Consider the following 24,302-nt stretch of genomic DNA (forward strand, 5'->3'; position numbering starts at 1 on the left):
GGGGGGATGGAGGGATCCCACGGGGATGGAGGGATCCCATGGGGAGGGAGGGATCCTGGGAGAAGGGATAGATCCTGGGAGAATTGAGGGATCCCACGGGGATGGAGGGATCCCGGGGGAATGGATAGATCCTTGGGGGATGGAGGGATCCCACGGGGATGGAGGCGCCTGGCGAGGATGGAGGGATCCCCGCGGAGGGAGGGATTCCGGGGGAATGGATGAATCCCATGGGGATGGAGGGATCCCGGGGGGACGGAGAGACCTAGCGAGGATAAAGGGATCCTGCCGGGGCTGAGGAACTGTGCGGGGATGGAGGGACCCGGCGGGGATGGAGGGACCCGGCGCGGCGTCCCCGAGGGCTGGGGGTGCGGCGGGTCCCCAGGGAGCCCCGGGGGTTCCCGGCGGCGGTGGGACGGGACGGGCCGGGCCGGGACGGGCCGGGGCCGCCCCGCCTCCCGCTTAAAGAGCCGCGGCGCCGGGCGGCCCGCAGGAGCTGGGACCGGCACCGCCCGCACCATGCGCTCCGCCAAGCCCTGCCGCATCCTCCTCCTCCTCCTCCTCCTGCCGCCTCCGCCCGCCGCCGCCTACTTCGGGTCAGCACCGCCCGCGGGGACCGGGGGCAGCGCGGGGCTCCGAGGGGAGGCACCGGGACCCGGGGCGGGGGACGGGGTGTCCTGGGCAGCTCGGGGTGTTCAGGGACAGCTCGGGGTGTTCAGGAGCAGCTCGGGGTGTCCATGGGCAGCTCGGGGTGTCCATGGGCAGCTCGGGGTGTTCAGGGACAGCTCGGGGTGTTCAGGAGCAGCTCGGGGGGTCCCGGGGCAGCTCGGGGGGTTCAGGAGCAGGGATGTTCAGGAGCAGCTCGGGGTGTCCCGGGGCAGCTCGGGGTGTTCAGGAGCAGCTCGGGGTGTCCCGGGGCAGCTCGGGGCCGTGGCAGCGCGGTTCCCCGCGGATGCTCTGCGGAGGGCGAGCAGGGGCTCCGCGGGGCTGCCCCGGTGCCCGGGCACGTCCCCGTCTCTGCGAGGGGGTCCCGGGCGAGCCGCGCACCTGCAGCGCCCGGAGCATCCCCCGCAGTGCCCCGGGCAGCGCTGGCACCGCCGGGACCCTCCCGGAGGGGCGGTGAGGGGCAGGGCGGGAGAGAAGGGGACACGGGGGACACGGGGTGCTGGGGTCGCAGGAGCCTCCCCGAGCTCCCGACGAGCCCGGACAGAGGGGACCAAAGCAGGATTTACCGTGCAAGAGCGGGATGTGGAAATTCTGTTGGCTGGAGGAAAACTGGATTTCAGCCCTGAAGTGCGCTCCCGGTCTGCTCAGGGTGCGAATCAGCCCCTGGCGCTGATCCCTCCCTGCAGGCTGCCTCCCTGGGGGACAAGGTGGGAGGATGGGGCTGGCACAGGGAGCCAGGGCTCAGCGGGCAGGGACGGGGACATGAAGGTGCTTCAAGGCAGCCCAGGAACGGGGCAGAGCTGCTGCTCCAGCGCGGGACGCTGCAGGGTCAGAATCACTCGGGCACAGCTGTCCCGGGGTTTGTGTCTTCCCCGCACGGTTTAGTTAGCTTGGGATAAAGGCAGAGATGGGTTTGTAACAGGTTGGGTCAATGCAGAATTTCCCATGCAGAGTGTTCTGGGGTTTTTGTCTTCTTTTCTGTGTGAGCTGCTCCTCAGGCAGGATTTCCAGACTCTCATGGCAAGCAGAGCTGTTGGTGCACACATCAGTGAGGGCAGAACAGACAGGAGCATTTGTAATTCAGTGATTGCAGCACTCGGGACTGGTCTGTGCTGCCTTGCACATGGGGAGGGTCCTGTTCCCTCTCCACTGATCCTCCCAGCACATGCTGGGAAGTGTCTGCTGGCTTGGCACTTCTCACCTAGGACACGACTGGTATTTCATTCCTGCTGCATAAAGTAATCTGGATTTTAAATTTATTAATTGTATCATTCAGTCTAATTCACATGGAAGCATCTGCTGGGGGGCCTCCCCTTTCTCAGTCACTCAGTGTCAGCACTCACTCACTCCCTGAAGGGGTTGGGTGTTGGATTAATCTCTTTTCTGACCCAGAGATGGGACAACTTTTATTCCATTTTCAGTCTCATGTGAAGGCCATGTGAGACAATACAGATGTTATAATTCATGCTGTCACAATCAGAAGCTCACAGTTGGGATACAGGGAGAGTTTGGCTTTCCAGGCACAGGGATGTGCATGTGGCTGTGCCAGGGAAGGGAATGAATTTGTGCAGATAACAGCACAGAGCTGTCACTGACCACTGCTCAAGCTGGACTCTATTAAAGCAGCCTGAGTGATCCTTTGCTCTGTGTCAATGATTTATTTGGTACAAGCAGCTTTCTGTGTGTACAGGCACACAGAATTGTGTGCTTTATTTGGTTTTAAATGTGCTTTTAAAAATTTATTTGGTACAAGCACATGAAATCTGTGTGTGCTGCCTCTTGACCGTGCACAACTCAGGATCTGAGGCTGTAGTTTCAATTTTCAGTGTGGGTTTTTTCCCTTGAGGGGTCTGGCACAGGTGTGTCCTGTGTATTCCCACCTCTTCTGAAAATCAAAAGAAGAAACCCAAGTCTAAGAACTCAATGGGTTTGGTGGTGATGAGCAGTGTGATATATGGGTGCTTTCAGATAGAAAATTGATTTGATAGACTCGAGAGGAACTTGAATATTTTAGAAGGAAATGTTTGATGTGGCTTGGTTTGGGAGAAAAGCAATCTCACACCTAAATTATTACTGAACTGGAGGGGACCCTGGGTCACTGGTCTGCTTCTAAGTTTAGACAAAGAGGAGAGACCTAGGCATGTGAAATATTGGCTTTCCAAACACTTAATGGAGAAAACTTGCAAAGATGTAAGAACAAATGAAGGAGGCTTTTGGGTGCAGAGACAGGACCTGAGCCCTTTCTGCTCTGGCAAAGGTGAAATACTGCTGGTTCAAAGGGTGAAGGAAATGCAAGTTTGATCCATCAGGGCAAAGGTAAAGCATGAAGTGTATGGGATAGTGCAGCAAAAATGGTCCAAGGGCCTGGCAAAGATGGAGCTCACCTTTAAATACAGAAAACAAAGTTTTGCCAGAGTGAACACAGCATTACAATGGAGAAATGCAGAGAAACCCAGAATGGGTTGGTTTAGAAGGGACCTTTAAAGGTCACCCAGCGCCACCCCTGCCATGAGCAGAGACATCTTCCACTGTCCCAGGCTGTGTCCAGCCTGGCCTTGGGCACTGCCAGGGATCCAGGGGAAGCCACAGCTGCTCTGGGCACCCTGTGCCAGGGCACCCCCACCATCACAGGGAAGAATTCCTTCCCAATATCCCATCTATTCCTGCCCTCTGGCAGTGGGAAGCAAAAAATTTCCCCAAAAATTTTTTTGTGTTATGATTTTAGGACAAAGGGGGATGTCTTTTAAATGACAGCAGCTGTGGGCAGAGCTCTGAGCCCATTCCCAGTACCTGGAGATGTGGCTCACTGGGGTCTGTGCACTGGCTTGAGCAGATGCTGGGTCACAGGGGGGAAATGAAACCCTGCTTTTAGGAGAGGGAGAGAAAAGCTCTGTGTGAAAGGTGGTCTGGCTGTTGCTGGGGTTGTGTTGGGCTTGGCTCTCAGGATGCAGGAATCCAGGAGTGTGCACTGTCCTCACCTCCTGACTCCCTTTGAGCTGGTTTTGCTTCCACCGTTGCTTCAATCCTCCCCCACCCTGCAGCCTCCTGTAAAGCATTCCCTCCTTTTCATGCTTTTCCTCTTCAGCTCCTCAGGTGGTGGGAATGTCTCCAGACCTCATTAAAAGCTCTAAGCCTCCTGTTGTCTCCTTGTTCACGTTTCACAAGGTGAAAAGGCATTTAGGATGTGCTGGAGGGCAAAGAGCTTCTCCCAGGGCAGAATCCAGAGCAGACCCACCCCAGGTAGGAGGTTGGTGGGAAGGTGGAAGTACCAAAGCTGATCAAAGCCTTCTCCTGGGGAGGCCTCTGTGGAGCAGGCTGGGACATGTCTCACCCATGGGCCAGGCTGGCCCCTGCTCCATGGGCAGATTTCTTTACAACTCACCCTGAAATACCTGTGGTGGCTGCAGAGGTGCCGGAGATCTCACAGGATGTGCTAGCTGGCCTCACAGCTCCTCTTGGTTCAGCCCTACCCGTCAAAGGCAGTGGCACAATTTTTGCTCATTTTGCTGCTGGAAGCATTTTTGGGGCTGTTAGAGGCCAAAAGCAGCATGTGATTTGCAGGGCTATTGAAGCTGGGCCTTGCATAGCTTTGGAAACACATCATGTGTCAAATGATACCTTAAAGTAAATATGATCATCCCTAAAAAAGCTGTTCTCACATCTCCTGTATCCTTCTAGAGGTGTCCAGCAAACCTTGGGTTCCATCCCATTAGCCCAGTTACCACATCCCATAATTTTCCTTGGTAAATGTCTTATTGCAGCATTCCCCTGATAAATCTGATGGACCAAACACACCTCAAATAGCTGGACATTCTGGTGTCCCGTTCTGAGTGCTCCTGGAAAGATTTCTGAGGAAATTTCTCTTCCTGTTGAGCTGATAATTAAATGCTGATATTATTTACAGGTTGCATCATTGTTCTTCAAAGTACAAATCCTCTTTCAGGAAGGTTTGCTACAGCATCACTGTTGTCATTGTCAGTCACACAGAGTACTGGGGTTTTAAAAAAGAGAGAGAAAGAGCAGAAATGGAGAGGGAAGGAAACTTCCAGCTGAGATCTGGGGAGACTGAGGATGGAGTCTGTGGTGAACCAGCAGAGGGGCTGTGGGGCTGCAGGTGCATTGCAGAGGGAAAGGGTTTTCATAGATGAATTTTGATTCTCTTCAGCCCCCAGACTCTCTTTAGTCACTATCTCAGTGCAGCACAGGCTCTAAAAACCCATCTCACTGGGTGCTGAGTGTTTCATGCCAGGAGTGCTCTGGGCTATGTGGCCAGTCCAGAGTGAGACTGAAAATCTGTAACGACTGCCCTGCACTGCCCTGGGCTGGGGTCAGCCCTGGAACTGGGATCCACATGGAGATATTTCATGTGGCTGAGCTGGGAGGTGGAAGGAGTCAAACCAAGGGTGTCCAGACCGTGGGAACCCAGAGCAGGTGAGGGTGGAGAGCCCTGAGCAGGAGCCTGCCCTGGTTACTGCTCTCCTCCCAAACTGGCAGCTCTTCCGATGCAAGAATTTTATATCCTGTTCTCTGTGGAACTTCAGGAGAAATATTTTTAAAAAATGAGTCTGGACCTGGACACATCATCTGTTACTGCTCCCAGGGAAGGCTTGCAGCAAACAATCCATCTCGAAGGATTCTGACTCACAGCATCATGTGAACTCATCTGAGGTTTTAATTCCAGCTTTTTCTCATTGTGAAGAGCAGAAACTTGATAGAAAACCTGGAGGATAACAGGTATAGAGACACCTGCCTGAGGGGCTGAGATGACAGCTCTGAGGGAGGAAAGTAAAGAGCTTTGATATCAACTGTTAAATCTCAATATTGATTATTGAGATTTATTGTTTGGATGCTCTGAGGATTTCTGCCACCTCCTTTGCAGGCAGTGGGGGTACAAAGCAGAGGAACCATCCTGATTAGTCACAACAGTGCAACACTCACAGGCCATCCTTTCTCCAGGACAGATGGGGAGCATTAAATTGTGCTGTTTCTGAGAGGATGAAAACTCTGTGTGACAGAGCTGCTGGGGACAGAGCAGAGCTGGGGACCTCTGTACAGGCCTTGGTTCCATCTGTCCTGTCCCACATTCTCTCAGCCCTTCCTGAAGCCTTCTTGCAGCTCTCTGTGGGGTGCAGATATTCCTGTGGAACATGAAAGGCCCCTGAAATCAGATATGGAGTCCTGTTGTGGGCTGCTTTGATTTTCTCCTGACTTGGGAGAGGTAGGAAAGGCATATTTTTACTGGTTTTTAAGACCTTTCAGATCCAGAGGACATTGGGCATTGCACAGGAACAGGCTCTCATTAAAAGTCTCTTAAGAAGCTGGAATGTGGCTGGAAGGAGATTAAAGGAAATAGATGAATTTAGCAAAGGGCTTAGACAGAAAAGGAGAGAGAAATAAAGTTGGAGATCCTTATTGTTCTTTCAGATTGCAAGCAGGTGTGCATTAATTCAAAGAGTTCACTTTCTTTGCTGTATGATCTGTAGATAATAAACTCTAAATCATCCAAAACCATGCAGTTTGCCTGACTGCAAATATCTGCATATTTTATATTTAATCTTGTACAAATGTTTGCATGCTCTGATCTCCATCAGATCCCGTGTTGGCTCTGCCCTGATGAAATACAGTTGTGGTGGGAGCCTGCAAAGCCTCCACTGCAGGGCAATCTCTGGGGCTGTCCTGGCTCTGAGAGTGGCTTCTGCTCCCAGCTGTGCCCCTGCCACCTGCATGGCCTTGGGCACCTCCTTCAATCCCTCTGCTGCTCGTCTAGGTTGAAATTTGTGTGAGAGATGAGTTCTGGGAGCTGTGTCTGTGCTCTGACTGTGAGACTCCTGATCCTGGCAGCTTCCAAAACAGCGATGGAATTATTGATGTAATTTATTTAATTATTTCCTGCTGACATTGCCCTACCTCAGGGAACAAGTGTGAGAGTTTGCACAAGGGAGGCTGTCACAGATAGGTGTGTTCTGGGTAGCTTTAGCCCCTTGGATTTACCAATTTACTGCTTATTTCATCAGCTGTGTTCTATCCATCTGGTTATTTCTGACCTCCTTTTTTAGAGGAAAACCAAGTTACTCTAAGTGTTGCAGCTTCAGAAATTCAACAACAACAACAACAATAATAAAACCACCACCAGCAAGAAATACTGCTACTACGACTACTACAAAAATAAAAATAAAATTTAAAAAAATTAAGTAGGTTTGCCTGTGCAACCAACTATCTGTGTAGGATGCTGCATTACTCCTTTCAGAATTTAAAGTGTTGCTGGATCTACTTTTAGGAAGTGTTTTTCCCATGAAGCTTTTGCTTTGGATGGTGAAAATGATGAATTAGACTCAGTATATCTCTGTATGTGGTCCCAGGCTGTATTTGCTGTGCATTATTGAAGTTACTCTGGAAATGGAAACAAATTCTTCAAAGGTTTTTTTTTTTATATCTTTCTTCTACAAATATCAGCACCCAACATCCTTCAGAGCCTGGAAAATGGCAATGCCACCTTCTCCCAAATCCCACTGGTGGGCCAAAGGAGCTCCTTGGGATAATCCCTGCCCAGGACTGTAAAACTCAGGCCAAAAGTTGAGGTGGCTTCACCGCCTTCACCAATGTGAAGAAAAATGTGAAGACAAAAGCAGGAACAGAAGCAGGGCAGCAGACTGAGATGCTCCCTCAGAATCTTTTCCAGCTTCTGGCAGTCTGCACACCCAGAATTTCCTGTGCCAAAGTGTCTTTGTGTTTACTGGTCCCTTTAGGACTTTGTCTTCCATGGTTTGTATGAACACATGGATACTTCAGCATTCCTTGTGCCCTGCATTGAGAAGGGCTGCAAGTTTAACTATAGCCTCATTTATTTTAAGTCTAAAAATTAATAAATTATCACAATTCCCCCTGATTCTTCTGTTTTAGAGATCCAAATAATCTTTACTCACTTGCAGGCCAGTCCTGCTTCCACAGCCCTGTGTTCTGCTATCCTTCTTCTCCTGGTGGGAATTGTGGAAGGTGTCCAGCCTATCTTACACAAGTTTTTGGAAATCTGTCACCTGTAATGTCCAAGCAGGCACTATCATCTGTCCTTGCTCTGTATGTGCAGTGACTCCTTCAGGTTCAAGAGGCATCACCACCTTCCACAGAGGCTGTGCTGACTCTTCTCCACTGTTCTGTACTTAACCTCAGCCCACCAGTTCTACTCTGGTTTTAGAGTTTCTCTGAGCTTGTCCAGGACAGCTCATCCCTGCTTTGTGTCATTCATCAGATCTCTTGTAAATCTTGAAGATCCCTTTGCCACCTTTTCTCCCTTTCACACAGGTTTCAGCAATACCTTTGCACCGTGTTCTCCTGGATGTGAATCCAACACCCCTGGGCTGTGGTAGTTTCTGGGATCCCCAGGACGAAGGAGGAAGGATTGAATTTAACTCTATATTTTTAGAAGGCTAATTTATTATATTATGATATGATATTAAAGAATACTATATTAAAACTATACTAAACTATAAAGAAAAATAGAGAAAAAATACAGACAAAAAGTTTAAAAAGAATGAATGATAATAAAAACTTGTGACTCTCCTCAGAGAGTCCAACACAACTAGATGGTGATTAGCCATTAAGTAAAAATAATTCACATGAAACTAATTAAATAATAACCAGTTAGTAAACAATCTTTAAACTACATTCTAAAGCAGCAAAAACAAGAAAAACAATCAAATTATTATTATTTTCATTCTTTGAAACTTCTCAGCTTCTCAAGAGAAGAAATCCTGGTGAAGAGATTTTTCAGAAAATATCACAGTAACACTGGGCTACAGAAAACTTCACAGTCCTGGCTTTACAGCTGCACTTGAAATTCATCAACAAACCTGGGGGGCTCAGCAGCCTTTAGTGAAACTGTCTGCTCAAGGGCTGAATTTCTGCCTTCACATTCACCCCATGGCTCTGGCTGTGCTCTGCCTGCTCTCCCTGTCCCCAGGAGAAGGGATTCATGGATTTTTGGCCAATATCCTGGGCCCTTGGGATAAGGAAGTGTAATGGCAAGAACAAACAGAACAAAAGTTATCTTGCAGTTCTCTGTTTTTTTCCCAGTTGAGGTCAGACCCTGGGACTCCTCTGGAGTCAGAGCCACCCTCTGCACTGAGCTCCTGCTGCTTCTGAACCCCTGGGGCAGGGAAGGGCTCAGGGCTGATCAGCCTTTTCCAGAAGGGAATGATTGGTCACTGAAGCCACTGCTGCTGTCTGAAACACCTGACAAGGGATTAAAGGTGTTTTAGCTGGAGTTTAGGACACTAAAATGAGGATGGACACTGGCAAGGGGGGAGATCTTTTTGTTCTGGAGGGGATTTTGGGGAGGTAGGATGCCTGGCATGGGTGGCAGGTCTGTTGGTACGTGGCCAGTCAGGAGTTTGGTACTTGGAATTTGGGAATGCTGCAGTGCATTCAAGCAGTGAATGATTTGTGTTGTTATATCAGGCTCTCAAACCCCTCAGTGACACCTCCCATTCCTTATTTCCTCTCTCTGTGCCACGAACTTGCAAAAACTTTGGTGCCTGGGAGCACAGACACTGCATGGCAAAGGGAGAGGAGCCACATTCCCACTCCACTTGGTGACAAGTGCACTTTTCTGGGACGTCAGTGCTGGAATCCCACCAGCAGGCAAAGTCCAGCTTCTGGTGAGGGTTGTTATTCTGGCATAACAGCAGCACCTCTGCTGAGCCCAGCATTGTCCCACTGAGTTGGGTGCTGTCAGAACAACCCTAAATCAGACTTTTGCTGATCTCTGAGCCTGCCCATGCAAATGTTGGCACATCTTGACCTGGAGCTTCAGAGCTTGTGCTTGTGCTCCCAGGGACATCCCAGCCCGTGGACAGGTTGGGTCACCGGTGTGTGTTGGGTTTCAAGCACCAGGGTGAGCCAGGCAAAGCCCTCAGGCTGGTTCACCATGGGTTGGTCTCAGTGCCTTGGGTCAATCTCGTGTCCCTCAGGGGCATTTCTGCAGCTCAGGTCTGCCTTGAGCAGCCCCTGGGCAGGGTTTGGGGCCAGGCAGGGCTCTGTGCAGCCTGAGCTGCTCTCTGAGGCTCATCAAGGTGTTAATTTGAGTTTCTTGGGCTGGACCTGGCCCCAAAGCTCTGTCTCTGTTTCCAGCATTGCCTCTTTATGTCTTGGGTCACTGGGACATCTCTGTTTCTGTCCCCCAGTTCAGCAGTGACAATGGGAGGGGGAGATTCTTCTGACCCACTCAGTTCCGAGGTTCAATCCTTGTGTGATCCACAAGGGTTCCAAGGTTCTTGAGTAGTTTTCAGGTCTCTGGGTACGTCCAGGTGTTAGTTAATTGCCTTTGCTCTGAATTACAGATGTGTGAGCACATCTGGGGATTGAGGCTCCTGTGGGAATGGGTACAAGGTGGGATTAGGTCAGCAGAGCTGTGCTCCAGCTCCTGTGCCTGGACAGGCTGGGCTGACTACAGGGAGATCTAGAAAACAGCTCAGGAAGAGCTCAGGAACACCCTTTACTCATCTACAATGTACAGGGGGGACTCAAATCACAGCTGCAGTGCTTGACTTGCATCCTCCATCATGAAGGAGGAGTGTCCAAAGATAAAGGTTCCTGAATATTTCCATTGATCTCTCTGGTTTGGGCATTTCTTGGGGCAGACTCTGTGAGTCTGGGTTTGGGAAGCAGGTGACATTCCTGGTCAGTGCTGCTCCCAGTTTGCAGCCCCCAAATCCTGCATCAAAGTAAAATAATTTCTCTGTGATTTCAAGCATCCTGAATATAGGAGGTAAGATGAGTTTTGCAAGAGAAATATTGTCTTGCCATGGAAAGTGAAACCATTTGTCTCCAATATTTGTGACATTTTTCAGCTGAATTGCATTAACACATAAATGCATTGCTGTTGCATTTGGCAGGACATTTTTATCTGACCTTTCCTGTATCTTTTTTCAGCAAGGATATGTTTTTCAGCAAAACTCATGCTTGTGGAGGAAGGTGGTCACTGGTAACATCCTCCCAGTGGCCTTTCCAAACTGTGGGGTACCAGGCCCTGGGAATGATCTGGCTCCTGCCTTTAGGAGCCACACAGAGCTGTGACACAGTGAGCAGCAGCCAGGGCTCTGTGTGTGACACTGCCTGTGCTGTGACCCAGGAATGGCTCTTCTCATGGTCTCTCCATGGAGCCAAGAGAACTTTCCCTGGGGCTGCTGGTGACAGCACACATGGCTTTCTCCTCCTCCCCATGGCATCAGTCTGGGACTTTGCCCTGGTGTGTGGTGGGAATAGGACACCAGATCTAATCAATCTGTACTGATTAATCTTCTGAGCTGGTAAAATGCTCTGACCTGCAGCTTCCTGAATATCCTTCCCTTCTTCACCTTTTCCATGATGGTGATTTTAGAATCATCACAGAATCCCAAACTGGTGTGGGTTGGACCTTTAAAGACCACCCAGTCCAGTCCTGTGCCATGGGCAGGGGCACCTCAGGGTGGCTCAGAGCTCCTGCCCAACCTGACCCTGAATGATCCTGATGCCTCAGGTTTAGCTTTTGTATTTTTCAGGTTCTGTGCTCCTTTAGGGTGTGGGTCTGGGCTTCACATGAGGGGATGGTGAGCTCTGTTCACAGAGTAGGGAGACAAAACAATTCCTGATCCAGCTGGGCACCAAGGACAAATGATCCAGATCTCAGGCCCAAGAGCAGAAACAACGTGGGCTGAAGAGAGAAAAACAAGCAGGATGGGACTTGATAACCTAAAGCTGTAATTGGACAATTAACTCCAATATGCAAATGGATCAGAACTTATAAAAGTGAGAGATCCTGTGACCAGTGGGGCATTTTGTGACCATTTTGGGTTCACCTGGTATGTAGCTGCCCAAGGCAGATCCATTGAGGCCTCCTAATGAATCCCTGCTTTATTCTTTAGCTCCTCTAATCTCTGTTCCAGGTCAGCCTTCTCAAGGCATCAGTCCCAGGCATATCTTCCCTACCTCACCTCTTCTCCTGCTTCTTTCCTTCCAGCCTGACCGGGAAGGAAGCCCTGACCCACTTCCCCTCGCTGGGCGCCCCGGGGGGCTCCGGCCCGGGCAAGGGGCACGTGAAGCAGTGCGAGCTGCTCCAGCTGTCCCGCAAGCAGAAGCGGCTGTGCCGGAGGGAGCCGGGGCTGGCGGAGACGCTGCGCGATGCCATCCGCCTGGGGATCCTGGAGTGCCAGTTCCAGTTCCGCAGCGAGCGCTGGAACTGCAGCCTGGAGGGCCGGCCCAGCCTGCTCAAGAGAGGTACAAGGTAGTTGGTGTGCCGGGAAACGCTGGCTGCAGCCCCTGGGGTGTCCCAAATTAAATCTCACACGATGCCATGGTAGAGACAGAGACAATACAAAGCAACACACTCCATTTCCAGAAGGCTTCAAACTGTTTTTATTATTTTTATTATTTTTATGCATTCTTACAAAACTCATAAGTTTACTCACTTTACTCAAACAAAGTGCTTATTGGAATAGGCAGTTGCAAGTTTCTTTTATTTATCCTTCTTTCTTTCTTTGTCAATGACCTTGGTAGGAAATTCTTTCAGGGGTAAACATGGATCCTCGTCTCAACCTTCTCTCTGGCTCACAAAATTCACTGTAAAACCTCTTCCACTGTTGGTGTCCAGGGAAATTCTGGCTGCAGCCCCCAGGGTGTCCCAAATTAAATCTCACACAATGTCCTGGTAGAGACAGAGACAATACAAAGCAACACACTCCATTTCCTGAAGGCTTCAAACTGTTTTTATTATGGCATGCATGCTTTTTATACATTCTTACACAACTCATAAATTCACACTATACTCTTTACTCAAACAAAGTGCTTATTGGAATAGGCAGTTGAAGTTTCTCTTATTTATCCTTCTTTCTTTCTTGGTTTCTATATCAAGGACCTTGGTAGAAAGTTCTCTCAGGGGTAAACATGGATCCTCTTCTCAACCTTCTCTCTGGCTCACAGAAGTTGCTGTAAAACCTCTTCCACAGTTGGTGTCCAGGGAAACTCTGGCTGCAGCCCCTGGGGTGTCCCAAATGAAATCTCACATGAAGCCAAGTGACAGGAGTGCTGAGATCTCTGTTTCACCCAGTGATGGAGCTGGGCAGTTTGGGCTCCTCTGCCACAAAATAAGCCTTGTCCTCATCTTGCCAGCATGGTTTGCCAGGGATTGGGAAGGGAGAGGAGGTTCACATCCTTGGCTGGTGGCTGCTTCTCCGAAAGCAGAGCTCCTTGCTCTGAGCTCCCTCCTCAGCTGGGGTGGTGCTGTGGGAAAACAGTCAGTTAAAGGAAAACAGGGTCAGTTAAAGAAAAAAATCCCTTTAGTGCCTTGGATATTCATGTATGTAAACCTCTGTTATTTTCAAATACAAAAATTAAACCTATTTACTGTTTAAAGCTAATTATTTGCATGCAGACATCTCAGTGCAGGTTGACAAATCTCTCCTAAGACTCTTTCACATAAATTTGGAGGAATTTGGGCAGAGTGGACAGAAGACTCACTGGGCTTTTGTTTCCCAAAATGCTTTAGATGAAGAAATTGTCCTGTAAGGTCTGGATTTGAGGTAGAAGGGAACCTAATAAATCCTTCCAATGCTTAAGAAAAATACAATGAAGATGGACACTGAAATTATTTCTTAATAAAAATTCCCAGAGAATGCATATAGGGTTTGCCAGACCTGTCCTGATCCAACCAAAACCTGGTACAGAGCTCCAGCCCTTCAATAACTTCTACTTTGAGGTAGAAGGGAACCTAATAAATCCTTCCAATGCTTAAGAAAAATACAATGAAGATGGACACTGAAATTATTTCTTAATAAAAATTCCCAGAGAATGCATATAGGGTTTGCCAAACCTGTCCTGATCCAACCGAAGCCTGACTGGTACAGAGCTCCAGCTCTTCAATAACTTCTATTAGCACTTACTAAGCTTCAGCCTTCAGATTTATTGAGTTTCAGTCCTTTGATAATGTTCAGAAACTTAATGCTTTTAAAAAAGGGACCTGAAGAAGCCGATATTACATTTGATGAAAACCAATGCTAATTTTAATTAACATTGGGATCGAAAATTTGTAGTGCTTCCTTTTAAAAATATAAATTTCTATTACATTAAATATCAACTTAATATTTTATTAAGTCAGCACATACAAGATCAGATTTTTTTCATTGCAAGGCTCTACTGTGAATTTTTTAGCAGGTGGTGGAAGGAGCTGTTCATGATCATTTTGAGTGTCTTTCTCACATCTGCACCTTCATCAACCTCAAAGAACTTGAAAATGACAATTGAATAATCCTCATCTTCAAATAGCTGGAAAACATTTAATTATCTGGCAGTGGCATGCCTTAACATTTCCATGGGCTCCTGACTGACAAAATAAAATATCACCTGTAATTTCAAACCTGTTTTGGCAGATGGGGATAAGTGTTTGAAAACTTTTATTACACAATCTTAAGGATCAAATGATGATTTAATACAGCCAGGTATGCTGTGTGCACCCCCTGTGTGACAGGACACTTGGCTGGGAGCAATTATTAGTTCTCGTTTTCCTTTAGCTTGCAAAGGGGTTTGTTTCTTTCATAAAGAACAAGAACATGGCTTTCAGCTGCCACTTTTTATCTGTTTGTGACATTTGTTGGAACTTTATTGGAAATTGTTGGTCATGCAATTCTCCCCTGTCACCCAGGTAGAGCCGAGGCATTTTAAAAATGCTTAAATCATTCGATATCTCCATGGTCCTAGAGAAGAAAAATGAAGAAAGATACAGATTTTTAGCAGTCCTAAATGGTCTTAAGAGTGCAAGAGAGTGAAAAAGGTCCTTCCCAGTGAGATTTTGTAACAGGTGAAAAGCCACATTCAATTTGCAATCCCAACTGACAAACTTCTGTGACTGATCTGTATCATCAGTGCTTTTCCTGCTTCTAGAGATGCCAAAAAACAAACAAACAAAAAATAAGCCAAGGCTTTCTGGCTCTTGAAATGCCAGATTTATTCTACCAGTCTGCACCATTTGTTGCTCTTGATAGTTCTCTGGGTACAACTGGGAAACTCCTTTTGCATAACCTGCAACCTTTCTGTGGCACTTATGACAGCTATTACTCCTCAGTGATCCATGAAAAATCATCCTGTATTCCTTCTCCACTTCTTTAAAGATCCATGGAAAGAATTAAGTTATTTCAAGCCACCTTGTTACACAGGGGCAGTTGGTGTCTTTATAAAAATATGTAAAGCAGTGATGCCCTTTTGGTGTCCTGGGTGTGCCATTAAGGGCTGCTGGAAGTCAGGTGAAGCAGGATTTAATCTCAAACAACCCAGTGATCTGGGAAATCTGTACCTTTAGCAAAGAGGTCAGAGCCAGCCACTCACAAAATCCTTCTTGGGAAATGAGTGCTCTGCAATCTTCCATCCCTTAATCCATTCCTTTGCCTCCTGCTGGTTGGACTCTGACCTTCCAGCAGTGGTTTCACTGTTGTCATGAGGAACCCAGGAATGGTACAGCAGAGGAGTGGTGACTCACAGACACAGAATTTCCATGATGGGAGATTTGGAGAAAAAAATTCTTCTGAGCAAAAAAGCCCTGAACAGCTGGCATTGGAGCCAGCCCTGCTTTGAGCAGGAGGTTGTTCTGAAGACCTCAAAAGTCCTTCCATCCTAAATATTTCTATACTTCTAGAGCTTTTCTTTGTTTTGCTGCTGTTTTCAGAGAGATGCCTCCTCTACCTGCTCTGAAATGCTCACACTCCTTCACTACAGCATTGAAAACTCTGACCCTGAGCATCTTTCCTCTGGCAGAGTCACCCCACAGCAAAACTCCTCCCATTACAATTTTCCCTGTGGTCTGGAGCACACCACAGCACACAGCAGTGGTGCCATTGCAGCAAAAGTCCTTCTGTATTTATAGGCTGCAGAGCTAAGAAATCCTGCTGGAGAGCTCAGGGCAAGGCTTGGACACATGGAAGGTCCTACCAGAGGGAGCTGGTTTGCTGCAAATCCATCTGCAAATCCTGAAATCCATCTGTGTGCTGGATGTTTGCAGCCAAACTGCCCAGCAGAGACATCTGCACCCTGGTGTTCCCCTATTAAGTTGTTTTTCCCAGGCCAGTTCTTATAAGCCCTAGAAAAACACTTAATACACCCAAGGATAGCTCAGCTATTGCTTTGGGGGCATAAAATAAGCAGGATGGCTTCTGCTGCAGTGTTAGAAACAAAAAAGGTTTAATAAAAGGCAAAATAACAAACAGAAAAACTCGAGCCAGGTACAGAGGTCTGCCCCTGGTAGAAACACTTCACAAAAGCCCCTCTTCTCTTTTGTTCTGTTCTTTTCTACTTGATTGATCAGGCGGGACTTTTTGGCTTCTATCCAATTAGATGTTCTCTAGTGTTTGGTGAAGTCCCTGAGGCCCTACAAGGTGGCTTTTCACCTAATAGTTGAGAGAAGCTTCTGGGCTTCTTTCCTTTTTTGGGGGACAAAGGTTAGTTTTGCCACTCTGTCATTAGGGGGCACATTCCTGCATTCCCCCTGCACCGAGAGCTGCAGGTTCCATTCTGTCCCTGAGACACTGAGTGGGGTCAGGGGAGTGACCCGTCCCCACCCAGCCCTGAGAGCCCAGAACTGGCTCCAGGCCTCTGGTGACAGGAGCTCTGTGGTCACTGTGGGGGGAGACACAGCAGGACACATGGAGTAGCCTCTGTTCAGATCCCAAATTGTGCTCCTTGGAGCTGATTGCTGCCAGTTGTGGTGTGTCCTCCTGAAAATCCAGCTCCAGCAGCTGCTCTGCCACGCTTCCCACAAGGGCTTTTACTTCCCTCATTTGTTTTGTGAATTAACAATTAAATGGTGATTGATTCCTCATGACAGAGTGGAGGGAACCATCTTAGACTTTTCAGACAAGTATTTGGCAGCCTGGTGATGTTGAAGCTTTGTTTGAAGGAGAAGGAGATGTTTCAAAGTCTGCTGGGTATCTGCAGTTGCTGCTGTCTGCAGTGGCCTGACCACAGCAATGGCCTCTGATTTCCAGTGGGCTGAAAACTGGCCAGGAAAACATGGGGAAACCAAAGCATCTGAAATAGCAGGAGCAGTGTGGTGATCCACAAAGTCAGATTTAGCAGGGGCTGCGGAGCCGCCGGGGCCTGCTGGCTCCTCATGGCATGGGAAAGGGCCTCCGGAATGCTCTCCTCACCTCTGGGATCAGCGTGTCACAGAGGATGTTGGGAATCTGGTAAGCATTTGGAGATTGGCTGTTGGAGTGATTTAGCAGATTTAGGATCTCAAGTATCAGTTATCCTCTCTTAGCTCCTTTGGAGAGGGTCAGACACTGTTTGAAAATGTGTGAGCATTACGCTGCTGTCCACAGCCAGCACTGACCACGTCCCATTCCAGCTTTTACAGAACTTTTGGTGGTTTTGGTGACATTCTTTCATTATCTTTAGAGTACCCTGAGAAATTTTGTAGAGGATCATCAACCAGAAAGATTAATTACAAATTATTGCCCCAGTGGTTACGGCAACCAAAATGTTGAGGCAGGAAGCAGATTGTTGGTTGATCTCCTTGTCTCCTTCATATTTCCCTACTTCTCCCCTCATGTCCATGCTGTTGGTAGATCTTTATCTAAAATTCTGCAATGCCAAAGAGCTCCTATGAAGTCTATAGAAGTTGCTAATGAAGCCTCTCCATTATGTTAATGATTAGCCACATTTTTCATTCTTCTTGTTGGCACCCACCAGGAGAACTCTTTGTCCTGCTGTCTTGGTCATGATTATGGTGGACATCACTCAGATTTCAGCACTCAGTGTTCTGATCCACTATTACAGCTGGACGGGAATTCTCTGAGGGAACAGAAAGATGGGGAGATTTGAGGTTGGACTTGGTGAATTCTAGAAGTGGTTTCCAACCTTCGCTCCAGGCAGGGCTCAGTGCAAGTCTAGATCAAGTCTCTGTGGTTTTCTCTGTCTCTTCCATTATTGGGGAAAACAGATTTTCCTCCTGATGAGGAAGGAAATTTGGAATTTTCCCATGCGGAATATTTGTTTGCTTCATTATGTTTTCTTCCATGCAATGTATAAGTGCTCTATCTTCTATAATCCAAATTTTTTCTATTTTGGCTGATCTTATCCATTCCTGCACTCAGAGCTATTGATCAGTCACCTGTCTCTCTTCCTTGCACTAATTCCTAAATTCTGGACTTGTTAAACAATTTCACATTAATAGTTCTTTTTCTGCAAATAAACTCTAGAAGAAATATTAAGATTTTCCCCAGGACTGAAGAAGAGAAGAGGCAAATATAAATAAATAAAAATATTTTGGTATTTGGGTCAGATTCGTGTCAATCAGAGTTTCTGAAACTTCTGTGAAGCTCTTGGGATATCCCCATTCCTGTCTGATCTCATGGCTCCACACTGAATTTTCATTCAGCCGCTGTACTTTGTTTCCCGGTTAAAATGTCATAGTCCCACCATGACCTCAGGGATTGTAGCCCAGCTGAGAATCCTGCTTTGTGGAGGAGAACAGCTTCAGAACACACCTCCACAGTCACTGGGCGTAGATAATTTACAGGGAATTCAGAAAATCCACACACATGTGTGAGTTTTTCTTCTTGCCAAGATGTCCTTCAGCATGGACCCCTTCCCACTCCAACTACATGTGGTCTTTTCATAGAAGATACCACTACAGTCCCAATTTAAAACATTTTTAAATAACAGGTTGGATTTTGGGACACTTTCTCAGTCTCTACTACAGATTTCCTGATTTTATGACACAATGTGTTTTCAATGGTGGTCTGTAATTGCACCAATCAGCTCCGTGCTAGGGACAAACAGAGCTTGGTGGCTGTCACTTTTTGCAGCTGGGTGTTTTCCCAGCACTGTTTGTCATTGCCACCCTTCCTTGTCCACACTGAAGCAGTCATGGGTGAGACTGGGGTGTCACTACACCGATGCCTTCAGCCTCTGTTCTATCCATGCAGCGCGCCCCCATCCAGGGAATAATGTGCTCTGACTCCATGGTTCAGGAGGCTGAACAAATGCTTTATTAAGCTATATTATATTACATTATATGATTATATTATAATGATACTAAAGAGATACTATACTAATACTATATCACACTACACTGTATTAGAACTACACTAAAGAAAAACCCGTGACTGTCTGGAGACAGTCAGGACACAGCTTTGACCCAACTGGCCAATCAATCCAAACAACCATCACCAGAATCCAATTAACAAATCACTCTCGATAAACAATAAACAATAACACATTCCACATGTGGCAAAAAAAAGGAGCAGCAAGTAGAGATAAGAATTGTTTTCCCTTCTTCTCTGAGGTTTCTCACTGCCTTTCCCTAGGAGAAATCCTTGGGAAAGTTGTGCCTGCTGCTCTCTGTGGAGAGAGCTGCGGCCACACTGTTCCTGTGCTGGGGAAGGTGTGGGAGGGCCGGAGGAGTTTGGTCTCTTGGTACTTCTAAATACTGTGCTTGGGTTTAGGCAGGAGAGGTGGGGAGGTGCCTTTCCTGCTCCTCCCATCTCCCAACCCTTCTCCCGTGCAGGTTTTAAGGAAACAGCCTTCCTGTACGCCGTGTCCTCGGCCGCCCTGACGCACTCGCTGGCGCGGGCGTGCAGCGCGGGGCGCATGGAGCGCTGCACCTGCGACGACTCCCCGGGCCTGGAGAACCGCAAGGCCTGGCAGTGGGGCGTCTGCGGGGACAACCTCAAGTACAGCACCAAGTTCCTGAAAAAGTTCCTGGGGCAGAAGAGGATCGGCAAAGACCTGCGGGCCAAGGTGGACATCCACAACACCAACGTGGGCATCAAGGTAGGAGCTGCGCTGGCGGGCTTGGGAGGTTTTGTTTGTTTGGTTTTTTTTTTTTGTTTGTTTTTTCTTTTTGTTTGTTTTGGTTTGGCTGGTTTGGTTTGTTTTTTGGTTTTTTTTTTGCTTTTTTGGGGGTTTTGTTTTGTTTGGTTTTTTTTTTGTTTGGCTTTTTGTTTTGCTTTTTTAAAATTATTATTAACATTTTTTTCCTCCACAGAATAGAAATAATGCCAATAAAACTGAAGTCCTTGCAGCTCTCAGTGATCTGAGATGTTGCCTCTACCAGAACTAGGTCCTGGCAGCTAATAACCACCACTCTTCTTCCTCACCAGGCGGTGAAGAACGGCCTCAAAACCACCTGCAAGTGCCACGGCGTGTCCGGCTCGTGCGCGGTGCGGACGTGCTGGAAGCAGCTCTCTCCTTTCCACGAGATCGGCCGGCTCCTGAAGCTGCGCTACGACGACGCCGTCAAGGTCTTCAGCACCAGCAACGACGCCGTGGGACACTCGGAGCTGGCAGGGCCGCACAGACACGGCCACTCGGGCAAGCAGCCCGCCCTGCCGCGCCCCACGGACCTGGTGTACGTGGAGGACTCGCCCAGCTTCTGCCGGCCCAGCAAATACTCCCTGGGCACCGCGGGCAGGACCTGCTCCCGCGAGGGCAACTGCGACAGCATGTGCTGCGGCCGGGGCTACAACACCCAGAGCCGCCTGGTCACCTTCTCGTGCCACTGCCAGGTGCAGTGGTGCTGCTACGTGGAGTGCCAGCAGTGCATGCAGGAGGAGGTGGTCTACAGCTGCAAGCAGTAGGGACAGCCCCGAGGGGCGAGGCGAGTCCAGGGGAGCAGCAGGGGGACAGGGACACGGCTCTCTGCTGCGGGGTCAGGACAAAGGCGAGCACCAAATGCGTGCTGTGCTCCTCCAACCTCGGTGTTGAGATGCTCCAACCTCGGTGTTCAGGTGCTCCAGTCTGGGGAGAGCCCCTGCATGAGTGGGGAAACCAGAGGTTTTGTCGGGTGTGGGGTCAGGAAGGAGGGACAGAGGGCAGGGTGATGTGGGGACAGCAGAAACCCTGATGCAGCCACAAATGTCTCTCGAGTTCAAACTTGCACTCACCTGTGCAGGAAGATCCTCCTTCTGCACCCCTCAGGTGCACTCTTGGAGATGCACTGGGGTGGTGATGTTGGGACACTGAGGGCTCGTGCCCTGGATCCTGCAGAGAAGAGGATTAAGGCACTGAGAAGGCAACAGCCAGAGACTGGCCCCAGGTGTGGCAGGGTCAGCCGTGCTCCTGCACCGAGGCAGAAGGACTCTGGCAGTGGGGATTGTCAGTGCCATTCCCTGGGAGCTGGCTGAACCCTTTCTGCTGCCAACTCACCGACACACTGCTGAATAATCTCATTTGGCTCAGGAATTGTGCCTCAGAAATACCAGCTTACAAACAAAGGGAGCTCAACTCCATCACTTCCCAGGTCTGTGGTTTGGATATTGGACTCTAGGTGCATTTTAACCTTGCTGTTCCTGGTCACCTGGAATTGCTGCAGTGACAGTGTTTAAGCCATGGGAACTCAGATGAGGGCTGTGAAGTCACCCCTCTGCAGCATGTGGCCTCCCAGGGGGTATTTATTGGTGGTGATCCAGGATGATCGTGCCAGTGATGCATCTCTCTTCCTCCTCCTCCCCAGTCAATCAATCAATCAATCAATCAATCACCTTTTTGTCCTATGTGCAGCACACTCTGCCTGATGCCCGAGGTGTGTCACATCCCACAGTCCTGCCCTGTGCCAATGACAGGTAAAGCCTCTGAAAGGGAATTAGGAACCACAGGAACTGGGGTGTCTGAAAAATGTGCAAGTCTTGAGTGACAATCCCTGCCCCAAGAAGTTGGGTACATCCAGCCCCTGCAGACATGAGGGAAGGTGACCCAGGGAAAAGAGCACAGGCTGTTATAGAGTCATGAGCCCCTGACTTTGAACCTTGTTTTTCCCTTTGACTTTTAGCTGAACACACCAGACCCAGCTTGTTCAATTCCTTTAGCTGTGATTTAGGGAGCAATTTTGGGAATGGCAGCAAGGCACCCTCTGACCTGGCCTCCAGGTAAATGGAGGTGCAGCACAGCCTCTCTGGGTGTTCAGCTCTCTGACAGTGCATATTCCTGCTCCAGGGTTTTCCTGGTTGATCCTGCAGCAGCTCTGGCTTGTCTCTGACGTAACAAACTTGCTGTATTTTCTCATTCTTGGCAATGGGTGCAAAGCAGACAGAGTGGAGGTGGGCTGGTGCTGCAAAGAATATTGGAATCCTGAAACTGGCGGTGAAGATGCTGGTTTGGGCAGTAAGATGGGCTCATCCACAGGTGGAATTGGGCTGAGTTCCAACAGGATGGAGCTCTCCTCAGAGGTGTGGGATCTGCCTGTGTGCTCAGCTCGGCAGTGTGGATCTGCTGGAGTGGGGCAGCTCAGCCACTCCTTACAGCTGCTCTGAGCAATTCCCCCCAGTGAGGAGCATGTGCTCACACTCTCTTTACCTTGACTTTGTTGCCCTTTTGGTTTTTACAACTGTTTTTGACTCCTGCTCCCTCCAGTGTTGGTGCAGAGCAGTCTCAGAGCAGATCAAGCCATTAACTGGCTGTTTGGAGGTCACTTCCCTCTCACCAGCTACAGGTCTTTTAAAGGGCTTATTCCTTTTTATCCCTTTTCTGGCTCAAGTTGACTTGAACTGAATTAAAGGGTTTATGACAGACATAATACTGCAAATAGGCTTAATTAGCCTTACTTTTTTTTTACCTCCTAAATACCCAAGAGCAGACCATTATTTATATGTTGCTTTTAATCCTTTTGGAGTTGAAATCTTCCCACGAGTCTCAATTTTGATCACTCAATGAAAGAGCTTCCAAATAAGCTAAAATTGGCATCGTGGGTGAAGTGAGCAGGGAACTCATTCTGGCTGAACTATTGATCCCAAACCCTCTGCCCCACTGACCTCCAGCCTTGTCCAGCACCAGAGAGGAAGGGAATACCCCATCTCAGGAGGATCCTTTGGGATCCCCTGCCATTACATGCATCATTCCCATTTAAACAGGGATTGTGGCTCGGTGGAAAGAGCTGGATCCCATTCCTTGGGAAGCAAGTGGAGGAGACACCACTCTGTCCTCTTGCTCTTATCAAAGCTGCACAGGAATTGTTGAATAAGAACTGGACAAAACCAAATTTCAGGGAAAATTAGGTTTCTTCATGTACCAAAGGGGACTTTTGGAAATTCTCTGTCCTGTGTGGCTTAGAGGTGCTGGAGAAGATCTGAGGAAGAGATGGCTCATTGTCTGGTACCCCTGGGTGGGTTTGGGCTCAGTGGGGTGTGGAGGTTTGGCATTGGGCTGGAGTGAATTTGTGTTGTTCACTAGACAAGGACATCTGATGTCCCGCAGCTTTGCTGTGGTTAACTCAGAGCCCTCTTCAGCCCCTCCTGACACTGCTGCAAATCTTCCTGTCCACCCCCTGCCAGGCAGCCCAGCCTCAAGGGCTGGAAACCAAATGATGAGCACTGATGGGAGATAAATAATCTCAAATGCCCGATTTGATGGTTGGAAAAAGACTTGAGCATAGTTTTAGTTTGAGGCAACACTGATGTCAATCCTTTTGGTGTCCTTCAGCACCAAGTTTTTTAGAGATGGTGCCATGGGTAAGGGAGGGACAAAGTGTGCTTGGGACAGATATTGTGGTGGCTTTGAGGCTTGTATTTCATTCTGTTGTCCAGGGCTTTTTGTTGGGTTGATACTCCAAATGTGATTTAATTCAACTGACAGCAGTGGGAGCAGGGAGCAAAACCTGAGTCTGTTTGGCCCTCAATATTCTTAGGCTTGAATTGTATTTTGCTCTGACCCAAGACCAAGCACGATCTTGAGCAAAGCTCTTCTGCCACCTCCTGGAGATCTGGGCTGTGAGGATCTGGAAGTCCATTTGGACTTTTTAGTTGCGCCACACACCTCACAATGTACTGCAAATCCTGTGGATTTGGTTATATGTGTAAATGACTGGAATGACAAGGGGATTGCATTAAGTCTTGACAAAGAAATCTCAGCAGCAAAGCTGAACCTCATACCCTGCCTATAAAAAACCCTTTTCCAAGTGCAAATGTACCTCATTGACTACTGATGGTAAAAGTCTGAGCTGCACAGGCTTTGCTGGGAGTGTTTTGGTTTGGACTGAATCCTCTGCACGTAAAATCCAAATAACCTGGGAACAGCCATAGCTCCAAACCAGGGTCCTCACTGCACACACAGGGGCTACACTGCTCACAGAGTCCCTGTTCCTGTCCCTCTGTGGACTCCCTAGTCCAGCTTTTATTACCTCTCCTGGTGTGTTGCATTGCTTGGTAGTCTGTTGCAGGGGGGAGATAGAAATCCATCCATCCATCCATGATCCATCCATCCATCCATCTATCCATCCATCTATCCATCCATCCATCATCCATCCATCCATCCATCCATCCATCCATCATCCATCCCTTTTTACAAGGTCATGGAGTGACAAGGAAAGGGTGAATGTATTCCCACTGCCAGAGGGCAGGGATGGATGGGATATTGGGAAGGAATTCCTCCTTGTGAGGGTGCAGAGGCCCTGACACAGGGTGCCCAGAGCAGCTGTGGCTGCCCCATCCCTGGGAGTGTCAAGGCCAGGTTAGACAGGGCTTGCAGCACCCTGGGATAGTGGAAGGTGTCCCTGCCCATGGCAGGGGTGGAATGGGATGAGCTTTATGGTCTCTTCTCAGCCAAACCATTCTGGGATTCTATAAAAAGTTCTACTGAACCATTTCTGATGTTTATGGATCCCACCATCCCCAAGTGAGGAGCTGAAC

General features: G+C 48.5%; 1 protein-coding gene across 1 annotated transcript; it reads left to right on the forward strand.

Annotated features, from left to right (window-relative positions):
* The first annotated feature begins 516 nt into the window (after window positions 1-516).
* On the forward strand, window positions 517-20,261 carry WNT9B (Wnt family member 9B). The gene is made up of 4 exons (XM_041462010.1): window positions 517-593; window positions 11,657-11,913; window positions 19,190-19,455; window positions 19,785-20,261. The coding sequence occupies exons 1-4, from the start codon at window positions 517-519 to the stop codon at window positions 20,259-20,261; spliced, it is 1,077 nt and encodes a 358-aa protein (XP_041317944.1).
* Window positions 20,262-24,302: the final 4,041 nt, after the last annotated feature.

Source organism: Pyrgilauda ruficollis, unplaced genomic scaffold (assembly GCF_017590135.1).
Source record: "Pyrgilauda ruficollis isolate IOZ18807 unplaced genomic scaffold, ASM1759013v1 scaffold159, whole genome shotgun sequence".
Taxonomy (NCBI): Eukaryota; Metazoa; Chordata; class Aves; order Passeriformes; family Passeridae; genus Pyrgilauda; species Pyrgilauda ruficollis.

Coding starts and splice junctions, on each gene's coding strand:
- WNT9B (XM_041462010.1), top strand. CDS start 517: ATGCGCTCCGCCAAGCCCTGCCGCATCCTCCTCCTCCTCCTCCTCCTG. Junction 594..11,656: donor CCCGCCGCCGCCTACTTCGG/GTCAGCACCGCC, acceptor CTTTCCTTCCAG/CCTGACCGGGAAGGAAGCCC. Junction 11,914..19,189: donor GCCCAGCCTGCTCAAGAGAG/GTACAAGGTAGT, acceptor TCTCCCGTGCAG/GTTTTAAGGAAACAGCCTTC.